The following is a 20,510-nucleotide window of genomic DNA, read 5'->3' on the forward strand; positions in this document are numbered from 1 at the left end:
TTGAAGTCCTGTAAACGTACTGCAGCAGACACATAATTCAGTTCATGATGGATAATCTTAGTCTGAAAAATAAAGTAGACATTTGAAAACATGAGAAGCTTCAGCTTTTTCAGCTACTGTTTTTTTTTTTTCCAATTTTATTTTCAACACATGATGCAAACAGATACACAAGGACAGAGTCATCATTCAACCAGAATGAGTCTGCGCATGTTGTGCTTCCTTTAGTATCAAACTTTGGTTGCACAATGACTTCCGGTTCAACATATAATCTTATATATTTACTCTGGAACAGTTGAATTACATATTTATAATGAATATCTTTAATATAAAAACACAGATACTTCCTACATTCGTGTTAGTTAGACATTCATAAAAACACATTATTATTGTTTTATTACCAACATATAATTTAGCTATACTCTTATTGATATTTACAGTGATGCTAACATAAAGATGTTTCTAAACAAATCAACACAGTTAAATGTATCAAAAATACATATTTTATTTTACTTTTATAACTCTGTGTTAGGTTGCTGCAGGTCACTGGCTATGTTTACATGGTCAAATTAACCCAGGAAAGATTATAATCTAAACAAGATTTTTTTTAATTCATTTTGTTTCCTTCACATGGGAATTAAACTCCTAAAGGGCAACCAATGTGAAATCCCTACTCTCTTGACTTACTCACACGTTTCAAATGTAATGTTATCTGAAATCTCGGTGAACGAGAGGTTACGGGAGCTGGAACCATTATAATGTAATGTGGGCATCGCTCCTCCTCCAGCAAGCTTTGTTTAAACGAGTCCATTGGAGGAAACCCATGCTGTGTCTCAAATCGCATACTTCTCTTAGTATACTAGAAGTTAGTATGCATCAGGATAGTGTACGTACAAACTAGTAATTCATTTAATTCACTAGTAACCATTTGACTTAAAACAGACACATTGTTTAGTGTTGATTATTTATATTGTAATCACTGCGATCTTAGGCTGTTAATGTCCATTTAAACAAAGCCAGGCCAAAACTCTACACACTATGGTTGCCTCAATTTGGAACCATTAACTGGATTAATAAGACCCTACACCAGTTGTGTCAAACACATTCACACATGGGGCGAAAACCTTTAACCAAATCTAATTTGGGGGCCAAACTAAATGCAATGTTTACCATCTGAAACCGCAATGCTTTTAGAGTAAATATAATTATAATTGCAATGTTTTAATTGTTGGATGCTAAATCTAGCATAGCTATTTTAGTTTTTTTATTTGCTAATGACATGAGCAATCTCTGTTTCTTAGATTATCTTAAACACTAGCATTTTCATAGATCACAATATCAATGTGAACATGTATTGACTCTGAATGGCCCCCAGACCTTGAATTTCCTATACAAACAAATCAAGGCTAAGTGATATATTAATGCACATATAAAGGAAATTATATTTTCCTTATTTTAGCTCACCTCTGGTGCAGTACTTAGAAAAAAGAATGGTTCTGGTGACACAATACTGTACATTGCTCCAATCCAACCATAGAAAATTAACCTTTTTCCAAACTCCGTTGTAAATTGAGTAATGGAACAAGGTGTCGGGCGCCCTCCGAAGACGTATAACAGAGTTCCTGTCAGACAGGGAGTTGTGTATGGAACTGCAAAACCATTTGTGATTGCACCACTCAAAGATTTTTCCTATACAGCATCAGCAGATCACCACGCCTTGTTAATATGATGGAACCAATCACAGATCCAGCGCAATGTGGAGCATAGCTGAAGAAATTTGGTTATTTATTTTACAGTGTATTCAAAATTATATGTATTAAAATGTATACACCTTTATATCTTCACAAAGCCATGAACTAAAAATAATCTATTTCAATTTAACTTTGATGATTGGAATAGGAACTAACAGGAGGTTAACGTTCAGGCCTGTCATCCTTCAAAAGAACATATTCAATTATATAATATCTATTATTGTTGAGTTGCGGGGACCATCCATAAAAGCACATGTCATGCAAGATCATTTGAAATAATGTAATTGTACACACTGGTGGAAAAAAAAAAGTGTGTACGTTTGCACGACAAGTACATGGAACCCTCTAAATCAAGAATGATATACAGTCTCTGTGTGTGTGTGTGTGTGTGTCAAGACTACATAAAGTTGCATCAGGAGTATTTGGAACATGCATTTTTTTTTGGCGTTACAAAGGATGTACACTAGATGGAGGGCTTGGTCAGCTTTTACACACGGCCCGGCGTAACCACACGCCAGATAACAAACACTTGGTTTAGGGGGGCAGGGGGGTTATGCATACGGTGGCTATTGCTTTTCGAAGAATGTGCATCAAGATCACTCACATTTCTGCATAATATTTAGAAGGAAAAAAAAATACATCTTTATTTAAATCTGAATCAGGTGGTGGCAGTTTTGGTCAAAATGAGAAAGAAAAAAGCGTTCCATCTCTTTGATCAGCTCTTGCTGGAATCGATTTCTATCTCTTCTTATTTTACTCACATCACCTGCCTCGATCCCCCCCTCCTCTCTTTAGCTTCCTTCCTCTTCCCTCCTCCTCTCAAGGGAGACTGGCCTTTCTGAAGCAGCAGGGGGGAGAGGGGAGGAGGAGGAGGAGGTGGGCTCTGCACACTGCATCGGTCCCTGCTGGGCAAAGAGTGTAGGCGTGGCAGATAGAGGTGTGTGTGCGTGGTTGTGCGTGCAGTAATAGACATGTCACTGGACGCTGCAGGCCTCAACAACACACGTGAGACCCGAGTCACCACATTAGAATTCACTCTGAAGACCAACACTGGCTCTTGTGAATGAACCTGAAGAGCTGGAGAAGAACTCCACCTCCTCTTGGGCCTGATTTACCAACATGCAAAGATCCATGGCTCCTATTTCTACGACTTGAACGAACATGTCTGCTAAATCTACATGATTGGTTACAGTTTAAAAATGTTCCTTGCGATAATAAAATAGCATCACACACCTACTAAACACAATGACAACTACTGTGGAAACCCAACTCACATGGTTTTTAGTTACATCTCCAATATTCTTGTTTGTATTTTTATCAAATTCTCCACACATTTATTGTAAGAAAAAAAATCTATTTTTTGGGTTAATATTATTTATTTTATCATGTGTTTAATTTCTGGTACAACTAAAGGTATTTCTTTGTACAAATCATCCATTCATTTTTCTGAAGCTCATTCCCTTAGGGAGCCTATCCCAGTTTCTACGAGGTGAGAGGCGTGCGACACCCCCAAAATGGACCCCAGTCCATCCAATGGCACACAGATTTCAAAAGTTCCCAATCAACCTCATTATGTTTTTGGATTTAAAGATAAGAAGAGCAGATATTTTCTTTGACTTTGAATTTGATTTTGATTTGATGATTTGATTTGAACTTTTTACAAAAAACAATGCTTTTAGGAATTCTATGTTTTCTATAATTTGTTTCTAATCACTTTCTTTGTCCAAACTAATGGACATGTAGATTAATAAGACATTAAACTCAACAAGAAAGTGCAGAAAAAAGCTGCTGCTCATCATCATGTACATGACTATAGTTTGATTATTCATTCATGTACAGTATATGCTTGAGCTCGGTTTGTAAATCAGGCCCAACATGCTAAGGTATCACAAGTTATCTTCTATTATGGACTAATTTCTATAGCTGTTGACGCTTCTGGACAGCTGCAGTCCGAGGTGGAGAGGACAAAAAAGTCGGAAGCCAGTCGTTTTCTCTCCTGGCGTGAACAAAAGTCATGAGACAGGTTGGGGTTTGAGCACCTGCCGTGTCGCTCCGTGTCAGGCTTCACTGATGATAAGATGGGAAAGGGCACGTCAGAGGTCCGTTCTTCAGGTGCTCGCTGACAAATGACTGCTGGAGAGGAGAGCGGAAGATAAGCACAGAGAGAGCGAGTCGGCGTGAAGAACCAGAGGCGGAGATGAAGCTGTGCCGTGGTCACATGTGTCGGTGAAGCTGTGGGAGCGGCGAGGAGGAGAGAGACGGCCGAGGCTCGACTCCCCGGCTCTTCATGAATGACAGCAGCTGGTCGGGGATCTCGGCGAGGACGTCTTTGGCCAGCCGGGCCATGCTGAGGACCTGGTTGCCAGATCTGTCCACGTAGTCTCTGAATGGAACAAACTGGGACGAAAAGGAAAACAAGACTAAAATAGAAACAGCCGGAAAATCTCTTCAGCAGGATAATATTCTTGATTTTAAATGCATTAGTGGTGGACTGTGTGGGTTGATTCTACAAAAAAAAAAAGATATAATAATCCTCCAGCACAGAACATTCGTGTTATATAAGGATAGAAACATTTCTTGGATACTAAAGCATTAGCTGACTACTTAAATTAAATATAAATAATACAATAAAATGTGAATAACATCAGAATGGACCACCACTACATAAAAAGATTTTAAATTAAAAATGAACCAAGCAAACAATGGACAAAAATCTTTTTACAGTCGTGGTCTTCAAAATGACTCACTGTATTTTAAACATTGGCCTCTTTATATGCAAACATATGCACATGATTTATTTATTTTCTATTTGAAGCCAATACTTCAGTGGGCCACAAGCAATTACTTGAGTTTGACACATGATTATTTTTAATAGTCGTATTTTATTTTTCAACCTTGGATCATCCTTTAGAGTCTTCTAAAGGAGAACACAAATATATTTATCCACAATGAGCCGAGTAAGAAACTTTACTAATCAATAACACCACGGTGACAAATAGATCTGAAATATTGAACTCAAAAATAATGAGCTTTGCTGACTTATATTTCCATCTTCAATCACCCAACCTTCGGTGAAATCTAAAACGTTTAAATCACTTTGTGATTCAGGAAGCTAGTATTAAGTCAAAAATCAAGCAGCTATGATATTTGATACATAATGAAAACAAAAATTGATTGAATGAACTTTTGAGTTACTGGCAGGAGAAGGTTAATGAGAGGACTACGGTGAAACTGCCACTGCACACATTATCCAGAAAGAAGATGTTAATGACAATATCTGATTTAAACCGTTTATAATTTCTCTCATGTTGATTAGATATTTTTCATATCTGCATGTGACCCCAGTGTGACGCAGTGATGTAGTAATTACAATAATATAATCATTTTTAAAGTTCAATTATTTATTTTCTGTTGTATGAGTGTGATTATGGAGGATTGTAATGTACTGTATTTGTATTTTTCAAAAGTTCAATAGTTACAAATAGGAAAAACATTATTCACATAAAGAATAGAGTAGGAAAGGATAGATACATTTTTTTGATTTGTATTCTACTATTTTTAAAGATGACGTTTAATAGAAATAATTATTATGAGGTTTTTGTTATTACTGTGTTGTAGTTACAGTCAACTGGCTGCCTCTAAAGCTTGAATTCGAGTGTGCAGCTGCTGACACGAACCGTCTTTCTGATATTGAGGTGAGCGGAAGGATAATAAGTACCTGTACGATGTCTCTCTCAGCGAGGCGCCCTCTGGAGGATACCCGCACCTCATCCCCATCCAGCTCCTCCATAGCTGAAACAAGCAAGTCGATAAAATTCATGGAGCAGAAGCTGAAGCAGGAAGTCAAAAACATTGTTCTGATTACAATTACAAATAGAAAAAAAAATACTCAGGGGTGATTCTAGGAAGGTGAAATATGGAACCATCCATGTTGAGAAAAAGTCAACTGAGTAACTGAGAATAATAAACTAAATGCGTTGATTAAAGTGTCTGTTAAATAGATTTGAACCTCTATTGTACTCATCAGTATGTGTTTATTTGTACAAAACTCTTTTTTTAATAGAAATATTTATGTTTGTAGGTTAGTTTTATTCAGTTTGATTTTCTGTTCATTTTATTTGACCTTAAATGCAACATTGCAAATCCACTGGCGCTGTAATGCGATCTGGTAAAAGATTATTTCTCGAGTCTTTGTGGCCACATTTCTTTCCGTCTACATTTCGTCTGATTGTTATTATCAACAATATGGTTTGATACTCTTATACCACAGTCACAAACAACTGCTTTTAAATGTTATATTTACAGGAAAACTATAACCATCAAAATATTGATATAGTTATTTATCTTCATGATGGTTTATTAATTGTATGATCACATGCATCTCTCACTACATGACTTTTCTTTTTGTCTCTCGCTCTGCTGTTTGAGATTCAGTGAAGGAGGCGATGAAGATCATTCACCCACATAGCAACAAAAACACCCACAGCTGGTTTCACATTCTGACCTACCACACATGACATAACTTGCTTAAACAAGTGATGGAGGACGGGAGATCCCAAACAACCACAAACTTTAGATGCAAATCTAACTGTGTTGCCCATGTACTGTGATGGAACATAAGATGAAAAAACTTCAACTTCCTAGTTTCATAATTCGTTGATATTTTAACCCTTAGAACAAAATGCCCTTTTTTTTATACCCAGCACATGTTGACACTTAGGCATTAATTATTGAGGCAGTCCGATCAAACTCCAGCACCAATGCTTCAAAGAGATTTAGTAAATCACTCACAGTACACATTTAACAATTCAATTGTGGGTGAAGGGATTTTTCTGAACTATAGTGTGACTTTATTAATCCCTCTGGAGATCTCCTTCGGGAAATCGGGTAGATCATTACTACTGGAGAGGCTGCCGTTTTCATACAGCATCTTTGATTCAAAAAAATAATTAAAAAATGTATTGGTTCAAAATAATATTTAATATAGTTTTGGGTGTTATTTAATGGAAATATACGACCATTTCTTCAAAAAGAGGTTTGTTATCATACATGACTGTTATGGTATGACAGAAATTCAGAAGCTGACAACACATTTAGATCTGGTTTTCATTCAACAATGTGATATTGATTGTTATGCTGTGCAATATTTTATATGCTCTGGCTCACACTGCGTTCATACTCCATTGGCACATACCTTAAGCAAGCGAGATCCTAAAACTTCCTAAGTCTCTTTGACAGTTGTGATATCACAGGGTCAAGGTGACCCAAAGGCCTGTGACAAAAGTTGTTCTTTGCTCAGCTCCTTTTAAATCCCTTAGATCAAGTTAAGATGGAACAGTTGGTGTATTTGATTTAGGATTCAAATAAATAAAAAATAAAAATAATATATATACAGTATATATACACAGTATATATATTGATATTTATTTATTATCGAGAAGTCAAGTGCTTTTTGAGCAGTTTATAATCCAGCAGGTCTGCTTAAAAATGAGTGCATGAACAGATGTGCCTAGAGAAGTCTTCATTCATTTGCATAACTACTTCTGGCAGTCCAGATTGAGATGAAGCCCAAGTGGCGGGGCTAAGGACAGGGGTGGCCAATCCGCTCTATTTTATTTGAATCGATCAAGCATGCACCACTCAACCAATGAGGTTTCAGCTGAAACAAGCAACACCAGACTGAGAATCAACTGAGATCACTCCAAAGACACCTGTGGTGTCCCAAATCGCGCACTTACACTTAATATTTTGAGTGCACAAGTGCGTCCACATTGAAGTGGACAATGAGCACTCAATTGGCACATTTGTATTGAGAAAACACTAATATTACTCCACAACAACACAACAACAATTATAACAAAATTAATAGAATAACATTTTAATAACACATCTAAAACACCATGTGTCATATGTCAACTAATCCTCCATCCTCACTGCAACATTTTTCACTATGGTAAGATGCAAAACGAGTGTTTTTCTGCGCACACTATTGACTGTGTTTGCTATACCTCTGCTGACTAAAGTTTAGTGTCAACATATGAGCTTTTCAGGTGAATTTTATTTAAGATTTTCCCTTATTCTAGTGACTTATTATAACGTTTCCCGGAGTAAGATCTGGGAATGTTTTGTCAACTTTTGTAAATCATTAAAATTGTGTTGTTTTACTCACCATCAAACTCAGCTGGACCGACACCAACAATGATGATTGACAGGGGGAGAGAGGCAGCCTGTGAAAGGACAAACGTATAAAAATAAAGCGTGCGTTTTGTTCACCTTGAATTTTACATCTTAATAAAGTTTCGCACAAAATGATCTCCACGACATTGTGAGTCATCATTATTTATTGTTGTTTTTGACTCAACAACTCATCTGATTGGTGATGTCATACAATTAATGTGGTGGTGAAGGAGGAGTAGTTGAGGGTTAAGCATTGAAAAACATCTGTTGTTTATTGCAAAATATTTCAAATAAATAATAAAAAATAAAAAAAGGGAGAGAACGTCACAGCTTGCAAGATACAACATTTGAAGTTGGATCAGAGTCCATGTCATGTCCTCAAGTATGTCTGCAATATCTGAAGTTTAAGTATGTTTAGCTCATGATTGGATTTGCAGTTGTAATCAGACGTGTCTCTGTTGTATTGCATTATAAATGATACAATCATAGGTAGAGTGGGGAAATGACAGTTTTACTATATCAATCATCTAGATTCAGCAGACTTTTCAAATAATCACTTGATTAACAGGATCTGTTTCATATTTCATTAAAATTAAATAATTATTGACTTGCATTAAGATCCATGTGATCAGCTGTACTTCAGGTTAGGTCAAGCCTAAATACTGAGAGAAACATAGCATTAAAATTATGCAAGTAAGTCTTTGCGCAAGGACAGACATCTACGTAAAGCAACTGATGAACTAAAAGAGACCAGCTTTGGTAACTTTCCACAACGACCACGTGGCACGGCCATCCTAGAAGCCAATTGTTTATAGTTGCTGTCCAATGATAAAAGCAGGACAAACCATACTATAAAAGATCTGCCCTTTCGTTAAAACTTTGCGATTGGCACTTGAAGACGTATCTGCGAAGGGTCTCTGCTTTAAATTATTTTGGAACAATTACTAAAGTCAAGGCTTCAATACAAGATGGGCGTTACAGGTGAGCACCTGAAAAAAAACTTTTTATTTTTCAATGCTTCAATGTCAACGAAGATTGAAGACTAAAACAATTGAGTGCAAGTTGCTCGTTTAAATGGATATAGATTTTCCCTATAACTTCAAAAAGGAACAAATCACTGTGACAATAATCCCAACACTAAATTAACATGAGGGTAAAGTGTGAGTTTTGGGTGAACTACCCCTTCAATAACTTGATGGTCCCTTAGAATGAAAAATCCAAATGTGAAGATGAAGAAATAAAGTATTTAATCAGTTACACAAAGATTACACAACAATATGTTTGAGGCATCAGAAGTCAGTTTGCGTATGCTTGTTTACTCACGTTGACCACTGCCTCTTTGGTCTGCACCATGTCAGATATCACTCCATCTGTGATCATCAGCAGAACAAAGTACTGGGAGCCATCTGTAATCTCAGAGGCACAGCTGAAGCACAAACACAGAAATGTTAGGACTTCAATTGTTCCTCAGAAACTGTTCGAGCTGAAGTTCACTCCCCTTCTCCAATAGTTGCCAGAATATCACTTTTTAACATTTTAATCCAAAACCAGTGTCAAACCTGCACTTTTTAAACGATTAAATAATTAATTGCAAAAATGTCAATGTTCTCTTGCTTAAAGTCTTACATCAATAAATATAAAATATTTATTCATTTATTAATTTCTGCTATTCATCCTGATTGAATCCCATTTAGAACCTTTTCATTAGTTTGATCTGATGGATGTTAAGTTCATGGAACGTTCATTCTGGAGCAGAGATAAATATTTTAGCGTTAAACATGCTTATTATCTTTAATTATAGTAATCTATATATAATTTTGTCATTTTTTTGTAACATGGGAACTCACTGTTCAATTTTGAGCCCTGCTCAGGTTGTCATTCCCGCCCACTGATGTTTAATAAATACAACATCTCTAATCTGGTAAATGAGGCGGGTGACTCATGTGACCGAGTTTTGATCAACCTTCAGTAATGAATCTCTTTTGGATGTGGGAGGGAGAGCTACGGGAAAGGTTCGTTGTTAATCACATCTAGGAGGAGATAATTTGCTTCGACAGACAACAAAAAGAAACTCGCCTTGCCACTTTGTTTATGACCGGAGCAAAGTTGGTGGGGCCGTAGAGCTGCACCGTTCGGAGGCTCTTGAAATACGCCTCCAGCACCCCCTCAATGCCAACACAGTTAGGGTTCTCACCTTCACCACTCTGAAACACACAGGGTCGGTTTGACATATAAACACATAAAACCTCAAGTTCAGGAAAGATTCCTCTGTATTTCTTCAGTTTTTACCATTCATTAGGCAATAAGGATGACCGTGAACATCAGCTAACTTAAGATAGCGTCATTAGTTAACTTCAGTCATCCATCTATCTTCTCAATTGATTCAGAACTTTGCAGCGAGAATTCTGACCTGCTCTAGTAGAAGAACTCACATTTCGCCGATCCTTAAATGTACATATTTGATTGGATATTGTTTTGATTGTTTAAGCGCTTTGTGACCCTGGTCTGGAAAAGCTCTCTACAAATATAAATTACTTACTGACTTACATAAGCTAACCTCAGCTAAAATCAGTTAACATAAGCTAACATCAGCTAACATTAGCAAATATCAATGAACATCGGTGTTATAGTCAAACACAACGTCGACACCGGTCACTCCCGTCCCGGGTCTTATCCTTCGATTTTTGGAGGAAAGGAATAATGACTAAGATCAATTAACATTAACTAACATCAACCAACATTAGCTAACATCATCTAACATCAGCCAACTTCAGCTAACTTCAGCTAACTTCAGCTAACTTCAGTTAACTTCAGTTAACTTCGGCCAACATCAGCTAACTTCAGATAACATCAGTTAATCTTAGTTAACTTCTGAAAAAGTGTAAATAAGTGAAATGATTAGTCCTTAAGAAACATGAAAGCAACGAGAAGAAAAGAAGAACACTCCTACTCAAATGACGCACAACGGTAACACACTTTGGTGAAGGACAGGATATCTTGGATGATTTAGGAGTGTTTAGATGAGTTGGCACTCGTTCCCTCCACTTCCTCTGCCAGCACCTTTTGCACTCAAACACTTTTAGCAGCAGCAGTAGCAGCAGCAGTGGTGTACTCCCACAGTGAAGCAAGACACACACAAGATAAAGTGCTGGTTTCAAAGATACAAACACTTAATATCAGGCCCTTTACAAAGGATGAAACTATTAATAACGTTTAATGTTGTCTGAAAACACATTTGTGGTCTTGTTGAAGAGGACAAAGATAATGGAGCTCTTATAAAAACACATTACATGTCCTGACTTATCTTGGAAAAAAGGGGAAAAATGTGCTGGCAGATTTTTTTTTTGACAATTCTAAAGAAATAAAATCAACATAAAAAAGGGAGACGGCTATATATTTGAAGCACAAAACCACCATTATACATCTGTTACGTTAATGAACAAATATTTTATCCTTCTTCTTTTATTCATCTGTTAAAACAGGCCCATGTAATCTACATTAATATTTTTTTTTTCCATTTTTCTCCAATCATTGATTTAAATTTGATCAGCCATGACTTGCGTGACCATCATATCGCTGTAAAGCCAAGGGTCAGAGACGGAAATTGCATTTGGTTGCAATCCATGATGGCACTAAACAGCATCTACTAGAGCGAGACTCAGAAAGTCGGTCACAACATTCTATCCGCTGCAGTCAGACTTCAAGAAACATCTAAACACATTCTTATTTGTGCAGGCGAAGCGCTTTGGGACCCTGGTCTAGAAAGGCACTCTAGAAATAACCATTACTTACTTATTTACTATTTTGTATTGTAAATATTTTAGTATATAATCTGTATGTATTTTTAAATTCACTTTTTCTTGTGAACTACTGAAACAAATGCAATGTCCCGATGTGGAAAGAATAAAGATATAATAATCGATTAATTTCTATAAAGACTGCAGAGGATTTTTTCAAATACTACTGCTGAAAGATGAGGCTAATTTTTCAAACAGCTGTTGTCACAGCAATCGATCCTGATTTCGAACCACACCCTGGTGGTGGAGCCATGTGTGTGTTGTGCGCGGTACGGGGCAAGTGTGTGTGTGTATTACCAGGGCAAACGCGTGGGAGATTTTGCCGTCGGGGGGCAGCTTAGCTCCGAATCCGTAGGCAGGAAAGAGCTTGTCGCTGTCGTAGTCCTGGATAATCTCACCCACGGCTTTCAGCGCCATGGCATACGCATTCATCTGGTAGGGGCTCATATAGTGGAGGGAAGTGGGCTGGGAGGGGTTACCTGTGGAGAGGACACACCATTGAATCTGTTCAAGTACACAATAATAACCAAGTGGATGGAATAAATGGACGTCATTGTTGGTATTAATTCATCTTCACACAGGTGTAAACAACTCATGAAGAAGAGAGGATGAATTATTCCAACATAGGATTGAGACGTGAGAATTGTCGACAGGATCTTGTTTATTGTTGTCATGATTCAACACTTTATTTAGTTGCATGTTCACATATTCTGAGGTGAGAAGACTGCAGATATGTCTCCATCCCCCCGGAGCAGGTGGAGATGCCTCCCCTATGAGATCAAAGCGTGTCCTGCTTTTCAAACAAATAGAAGGAGGGAGGTGATTTGATTAGCAAGGATACAAACACACTTGCTGCGGATGCATTCTTGCCACTGGCCAAGAAAAAAAACAAGAAAAAATCATGACCTGAATTCTTGATGCAAGAAATTGGAGAAACTTCTTGATTTTTGCCCGGTTACGGACCATTTTTTATACCTGAGATGCATTTTTCTAGAATTTCTCGTTCCTTTTTCTTCAAAAGGAAAGACAGAAAACAAAAAAAACCTTTTTAGTCGATAGTAAGGGTGGATTACAATATTATTGAATTAAAACTCTGTATGCAGTGTTATGTCGTAAGTTTTGGAATACCAAAATATGTTAAACAATTCCTTTAAATTCAGCATCACGGACGAATAATTGACCAAAGGCAGTTTATATTACTACACAAAAATGTACTTTAAACATAATAATGAATAAAACATGTTTTAATAAGAAATCTGCTATTGGAATAGCACATCGGGAAACTGCTGACATTAATAAGACTGTATGAATAATTTAAGTTATTTCTTCCCGGACATAATTTAATAGGAATTTAGCTGGGAGCAGAGGTTAACAGATGGCCCTCTTGTGTTTGGAATCAAATATATGCAGAATGCAACTTGAATGCAAACTAATTAAACATGCCTTGCTTGATTCCAAAACGAACAGAGAAGCAGAAAATTGATTTAAAATAATGTTTAACTGACTAATTAAATTTTGACAAGTTATATATTTAACAAATCTTACTAAAAAGTTAAAATCCTATTTATTTTTTTGCACTTGGCTACTACTGTCATTGATTTCATGACCCCTTCTTAGACTACTGTAGTGAAACACTGAGGTGCAAGTTACATTTTTGGGTGTCAATAATAGACAACTTAAAAGGCTGTTTGTGTATAACAACAGTCAGTTGCAATAAGATCTTTTTTCATTCAGTGTTTTTTGTTCAACTGTAGGACTGAACAGCTTCAAAGGAAGAGATATGTAGGCCACTGGACCATAACAAGAAGCTCCCACAGCTGCAGCTTCTGTGCACAAACATGAACATTTGACGTGAACTCAATGAATGTTTGCTTGTATTAATACATTAATACAAGTAAAAAAAAGAAATATTGGTGTATAACACATTTCTTCTCTGTACTACTCACCATTGGATGCAGTGAAATCGATGGCTACGGTGAAGTTGAGCTGCGTTCTAATTCAAAACAAAACAAATAGAAGTCACCTCTGTGTGCATCGAACACTCTGTTCAAGTAAACCGGTATGTGTTGACTCGCTCATTAGAATGAAGAAATTCAATTCCATCTACACGCTCCTAAGACTAATTATACAAAACAAATGAAGGCAGTAATTACAAGTAAATGAACTGAATAAATGAATTATTCTACAAATGAGATTATTTAAAACAAAGTTTGGCCTCTCTGTGATGGAATTATTATTCTGCTCACCCTCCTCGGATGAAATCCACAAAGGTGTACTCGGACTCCACTTTGAAGGACAGCAGAGTTACCTGGTGCACACTCAATCAAACACGCACACGCACACAAACACACGCCCACACAAAAACACACACAGAAAGAAATTGGTAAACACAGAACACGGTGGGGAGAAGGGATCAGAATCAGGTAGACAGGGTGGCAGACACTCACTCAAACAGGTGGCCAGACAACGCCAAATGTATTTTGAGGATGTATGAAAGTCAAAAGATGAAAATACACTTCATGATATATCTTTCAATAGTTTGCCTGGCTGATGAAAAGAAAAATGATTCACCTACATTTCCCCCCAAAAAACAGATCAATACCAAGTGTCAATAAATACTAGACTCACAGTCCCAGAATTGATGTACTTCTTCTTCTTGCCTTTCTTCTTTGGATTTAAAACCTGTCAATGATAAAAAAGATGATTGACTGACAGCGGTTTTGAAGAGGCTTTTTTTGTGCATATAGAACTGTCATCTTTATAAAGGCCATAACTGATTGAACAGGGATAGCATCGATCCTTGTGGTTCTCCAAACCTAAATCGAATAAATCAACTTTTATGTTTTCATTACCCTTGTCAACCTATTTTAATTTGCAAACGAATCTTAATAAATCATACACAATCAGTGGTTAACCCAATTGTAGATAGTGCACAAAAGTAACTACACAAAAAACATTGTTTGTTTTGTACTAACTGCTACTTTGGTGGTAGGAAAGAAGAGAGAAATAGTGTGCCAGTGACTTGCGATAACTTGAATGATCTTTAATAGTTAATCACGCACTTATGTTTCTTCACAGTAAGCTCGCAAGTATTCATTATTCAACCTCATCTTAAATACAGAAACACGTTAAATAAAACAGGGATTGAGTTATATAACGCATTTTAAATCAGATGTGTTAAACTCATCGCCTTTGGCGGGTCATTTTATGTGGCCGGTCAAAGTCGATCATTATTCAAGTAAATAGCATGCCCTATATGTTTTTTCTTGTCTCCTGCTTTTATTTTGAAACTTGTTTCGTACGTCCTTTTCCGTCCGTTTCCCTGAGTTCCATGGTGCCTGTTGCTCTCACAGCAGCTGCAGCACGTCAAACAATCCCCACCTCAGCAGATGTTAAAGCCAGCTCTCCTTTAGCAACAGGCGCCAGATTGTAGATGTGGTTATGTACATTCTCTATTCTCTCTCTGTGGGTGACATTTTCTTAGTGTTTTTGTCCTACTTGTACCTTTTTGTTCTCCGCCTGACTTGTGGTGTGCTTTTATTTTCATTTGGATTGTGAAAATAAGATATATTCTAACTTCTAAGAATAAAAATAATATTGCAATTAGAATAATATTTACTTTTTGCCCCTTGTGTGATTGAGTTTTACACCCTTGTTCTAAAAAGTATTAACTCTAAATGACATCTCGAAATCCACACAAAAACTAGGTTTTTAAATGAAATCCTTAATTATTAGTCTGGTAACGACAGGAGAGACACTGCAGTTAAAATATGTGAGATATTTCCAAGGAGAGATTTTCTTTTTGACCTTTAGTTCATCCGAGCAACTGAATGCCCACGATGGACCAAATTTATGGACCAAGATCATTTTGGTGGTGACCCAAGACTGTGACCTGAAAGCCACTTCCAAGTGGCACAAAAATGATTTTTTTTTCAAAATGCCTCCAGTTTTCATCTGCTTGTTAAGTTTGCACATTTAGTTTTTTTCTGGGATTCAAGAAAAGGGCTTTTAAACATCAGGAGCACAATACTCTATGCCTTGACTAAATTGTCACTCCTCACTTCTGTATGATGGATTTCACCCTTCAGAAGTCTTACCTCGTATACGTTGAACTGGTTTTGTCCACGAGACAGTTCTCTGTAGCTGGTCGTGAACTCCCCGATAAAGTCGTGACTGCAAAAGGATTTATTTAATTGTATTTTTTTATGTTACAAGTCGCAAGAATTAATTTACCTTCCATCTCGATCCCAGTCATAGACATCCACCTTTACCGTCCTTAAAAATGGAGAAAACAAAGGGTTTGTTATCAGACGTTTATAAACCCCTGAGCACCTGATATTAAAATATTCAAGTCCATACATTGACTTATAACAAAACAATTTGATTGCACAGTGAAAGAAATTTCCCAGGTGAGCGATTTCGCAGCTTCACTGCCTGCTATTGACTCCTGCTTGAACATCCATCATCATATGTTGCTAATCCACGATCTGATGCCGCCGGACGGATTCAGGTCACCTGGGCATCTGTCTTGTTGACCAGTGGTCCCAGTCCAGAGAAGCTAGATCTTCTCCTCAGCACATATTGAGGCCGAGGGTTTTCTAACAGTTGGACACTCGCCTGTAATGAGGTATTCTTTTTATAGAAGGAAGCCAAAGCCCACGAGAGGATCTGGTGTAACTCCTAACCTCGCTCTCTCTCGCTGACCTTGATCCCTGGACAGCTTTGACTGCACTGTGTGCTTTATGACTTTTTCGTTATTTCTGTGACAGTTATCTGAGAGCATCTGGGAAACATATTTTCATTATGAACTGGAATAACGTTTTTTGTGAGTAAGCAAATGAATGAATAATGAAGAAACACACTTATTCCCGATTCGCACAGGATAAGTATTACCTGGGGACCTCTGGTAATTTGTAGTAATTAAGGAGAATGTCTGAGTTTTTAATCCTGTGCGAATGCGCCATGTCTGTGATTTGTATTGTAATAATTCCGCGGCAAATTACCTACTGTAATTCACCAAACAAACGTTTTCTCTAAGAATAATGTTGGGGCAACTGTATTTGCAGAGGAGCACTCTCGCTGTAGAGCGTCTGCATAAGTTGGGGAGAGAAACGAAAGAAAATAAACGGTTGTCCACTTTATCTTCTCTTATTGAAGAATGCTTGGTTAGACTAACTTTCTCTTTCAGTAATTGCGCGATTTTTGGATCTGTATTTCTAGGTAATGTCAGTAAAAATTACTAATTTACAGTCGTCGCTTATCCCGTGTGAATGCACTTAAAATAACGCATTTACAAAACACAGAGATCCCCAGGTAATACTTATCCCGTGCGAATAGGGCTTTACTCATATATTAGAACAATAGCAATTATAATAACTAATCAAATAAGGTACACTAGTCTGTTCCCTGCTTCATAAAGTACTGCAGAGTTGATTTACTTTTTTATCCGCGAGTGAGATACTGCTGCTGCTGGGACTTTCTAAACTTGTGTCATGTATCTTGTGTATTACTCATCGTTTTATCGCCATAAAGTAATTTTGATGTAGCGATGTATGAGCGAAGATTCAACACTGAAACTGCTTGCTCCCAGCCTTTAACCAGTATTAACACAACATCAGCATTTATTGATTTGAGGCTGATTCCGATGATAAAGACAACATAAACACCCCTTCTTCCTGAGGGAAGTGAGGAGGTTGGAGTCGGCGGTTATGAGGTGGTGTTGCTGTTGGGTTGGACAGTGTAGGTGCGAGCAGGTCGATGCAATATGAGGGGGCCAGAAACTTAGCCTGGAGTTATTTGAGAATGGGGGTGATGTGGTTTCTTTTGTGGGTAAGCAGATGGGCAGTAGAGTTCTGGATATATCGCAGTGTTTAGAGGCAAAATGATAGGAGGCCATACAGGAGGCTATTGCAGTAGTTGAGTCTGGAGGTAATAAAGGCGTGGATTAGGAATTCTGCATTGGATTGTGAAAGAGAGGCACAGAGACGGGTTTTATTGCAGACATGTAAAAACAAAGTTTTGGTTATATGGTCAATGTGGGGTTTAAATAAGATGGTGGAGACCAGATTAATATTTAATAGGAGCCTGTGATGACGCATGATATGACCAAAGGGATGCATGTAGATGATAAAGAGGAGCATTGGACATTAGGGAATACCAGTAATTATACCGTATTTTACGCACTTTAAGGCGCACTTAAAAGCCTTTAATTTTCTCAAAAAACAACTTATAGCGCCGACTCAGCTGTCACGCCATGGGCTGGATTACATCATTGCGTCATCATGCGGTGGGATTTATGACGAACCTCACATCATGGGGGATGTCTATGGAGTGATATTACCGCCACCGGTTTGAGCGAGTATGTCTTGGTTGTTGTACACTCAAAATCACTCTGCTGCTTGCTCAACCAGTCATACGCGTGCGTTCAACATGTCATACACGCGCTCTCTAGCTGTCATACATGCGCTCAACTTCACTGCTCAACATTTGTCTGCTCACAACAACAGTCTCGCGCGATGCTGCTTGAAGCCTTTTCAACATCATTTGAACTTCGTTACCGTGGGAGTGAACGGAGTTGTCAGAACGCTTAATAAAGTTTGACTTTATCTGACTGTTTTGTTGACATTCCCTTTAGCACAGCTTTATCTAGTGGATGTAAGTGCCCAATTTATGAAAACAGTTCTAAAATAGGCCATTCACTGAAGGTGCGCCTTATAATCCGGTGCGCTTAATAGTGCAGAAAATACGGTAGATCAGAAGTTGTTTATGGAAATCTAGTGGTGGTGGTCGTAGAGGTAGAAGGGGAACCAGGAAAGTGCTATGCCGGAGTCGGTAATGGTTTGGAGTCGGTGGAGGAGGATGCTGTGTTCAATGGTGTTGAATGCTGCGTTGAGTTCAAAGAGGAGTGAACCAGGGCTGGTAGAAAGGAGGAGATTGTTGTTTCGGTTTCTGTGCTGTGATGGGGGGGCAAACTGGATTGTAATGTTTCAAACAGTTGGGAGAAAAATCTCTGAAACTTTTAATTTACAAGTGAAAAAATGACAAAATCTAACAGGCCACATCAAATGACAGGGCACCCCAGGCCTTGAGTTTGACACTTGTGCAGTAAAAACACTATTATAATAAATGCTAATAGTTTTTACTTTTGATTGACTAAATTATAATCCCTATAGAAACAAACATGGTGTTGTGTAAACATGATTTATAGCAGCTTGTTTTTCTTGTATTTTTCTTGTTGATTTGAATGTTTGATACAAATGATCCATATTTTTAGTTTTTTTCATAATAATCACTTGAGTTTCCATAATCAATAGCTATGACATTGTACTGACCAAAAAAGTGCGTTCAAGCATTCCATTTTTTCTTTTCCGTCAATTAGTCACATGATACATACGGACATTACTACTTGATTTACAATCATTTTTGTTCAACAAGGCTTCTCTTATATTTTCCACGACTAAATGTAATAATTAAATCAACAATTTTGCTGCCACACATAAGTGATTAATAAGTGAGAAATAAGAGATTTCAACATGATATTTTCTCTGGAAAGACGCATAAATCTCATTGGCAGTAGATGGACGTCACACCTGCTCGAGTATTGAACTCTCACCTGGCGAGCACTGTACACATCAGAGCAAAGAGACCGAGTCGGTCTCAATAATACCAGTGCTGGTCTGTCCAATGCAGCGACCGACTGCTGGCATTATTCTGACCGCCTCAGTAACAGGTGATGTCACTTCCTCACCATCCACTTTTATTTTTTAGAAGCAAATTACAGCTCTCGGTTTTTGTAATTTATGCAAATGCGCATTCAGGTGGCAGATGAACATCCTCACTTCTAATGACACCATTTCATCTCCACACATCCCAACAAACTTCCTGTGCGTACGAGAAGTAAAAGTACTTTTCACTGACCTGTCATAGTCGCCGTTGCACAGAGCTCGCACAGGGATGGTGAAGGGCTGCCACACAGGATTCAGCGTGTTCTTGATCACCTCTGTCTTGTGGCAGATGGTGAACCTGGCATAGAGAACAGACATCAGTGGAGGGATATGAGGCTGGTTCTGGTCAGGTTACATGTGTCTCAATAATCCCACATCAATAACTTTCAGCTTCTGAAATCTGTTGTCTCCATTTTTGTCTGGAGGGGTCGGATGCAGATGGAGTTTTATTCCTTTCTTGGCCGCACAGCAGGATGAAACAATGAAGACGAAGCTTAACAACCTCAGAACGGATAAAAGGAAAAAAACAAAACGTGACTTCATTAAACGCTTTCGATTTTCTGCCTGAAATGAAAGTCTCTTAAAGTTATAGTTCATCCAAGACTTTCAGAGCAATACTTTTAAGTGTTATAGGCAAAAATATATGCCCATATTATTGCAGCAGCTCAGTTGTTGTCGTCCTCTTTTAAAATGGACATACATTTTTGCATATAACTAACTATATAAAAGGAGCAGATTACTCAAATAACCCCAACCCTTATTTGCCATTAAGGCTGATTAGAAAATGTGTTGATTTTAAATTTGGTTAAAATAACCCTTTAAGAAAAGAGCGAGCTAGTTCCTGAGAATGTTCTAGCTCTTTTTTGAGGTCTTGATCTTGTCTCAGTCTCACCCGTCAGCAGTCTTAGGTTATCTCTGTGACAAAGCGTTTCAGTAGAAAGTAGAAATCTTGTTTGATTAAATAATTAAACAAATTACATTATATTCTACGGGCATATTAAAAAATATATATTTAAACTTTATTTAAACACATTTGGCCCCGGGGCCATAAAATTAACGTCATC

General features: G+C 37.7%; 1 protein-coding gene across 1 annotated transcript in view; it reads right to left on the bottom strand.

Annotated features, from left to right (window-relative positions):
* The window catches only part of cpne9 (copine family member IX), a 71,608-nt gene continuing 51,098 nt past the window's right edge, over positions 1–20,510 (bottom strand). Inside the window, exons 9-20 of the mRNA XM_087781422.1 lie at positions 19,640–19,744; positions 15,956–15,997; positions 15,820–15,895; positions 14,351–14,404; positions 13,969–14,030; positions 13,669–13,715; positions 12,020–12,201; positions 10,002–10,129; positions 9,249–9,351; positions 7,918–7,975; positions 5,467–5,540; positions 1–4,145 (exon numbers count right to left, since the gene is read on the bottom strand). Coding sequence (XP_087637548.1) covers positions 3,963–4,145; positions 5,467–5,540; positions 7,918–7,975; positions 9,249–9,351; positions 10,002–10,129; positions 12,020–12,201; positions 13,669–13,715; positions 13,969–14,030; positions 14,351–14,404; positions 15,820–15,895; positions 15,956–15,997; positions 19,640–19,744 — 1,114 coding nt within the window. The 3' untranslated portion in view covers positions 1–3,962. The remainder of the gene's footprint in view (positions 4,146–5,466; positions 5,541–7,917; positions 7,976–9,248; positions 9,352–10,001; positions 10,130–12,019; positions 12,202–13,668; positions 13,716–13,968; positions 14,031–14,350; positions 14,405–15,819; positions 15,896–15,955; positions 15,998–19,639; positions 19,745–20,510) is intronic.

This window comes from Callionymus lyra, chromosome 19, assembly GCF_982586985.1.
Source record: "Callionymus lyra chromosome 19, fCalLyr1.hap1.1, whole genome shotgun sequence".
Lineage (NCBI taxonomy): Eukaryota > Metazoa > Chordata > Actinopteri > Syngnathiformes > Callionymidae > Callionymus > Callionymus lyra.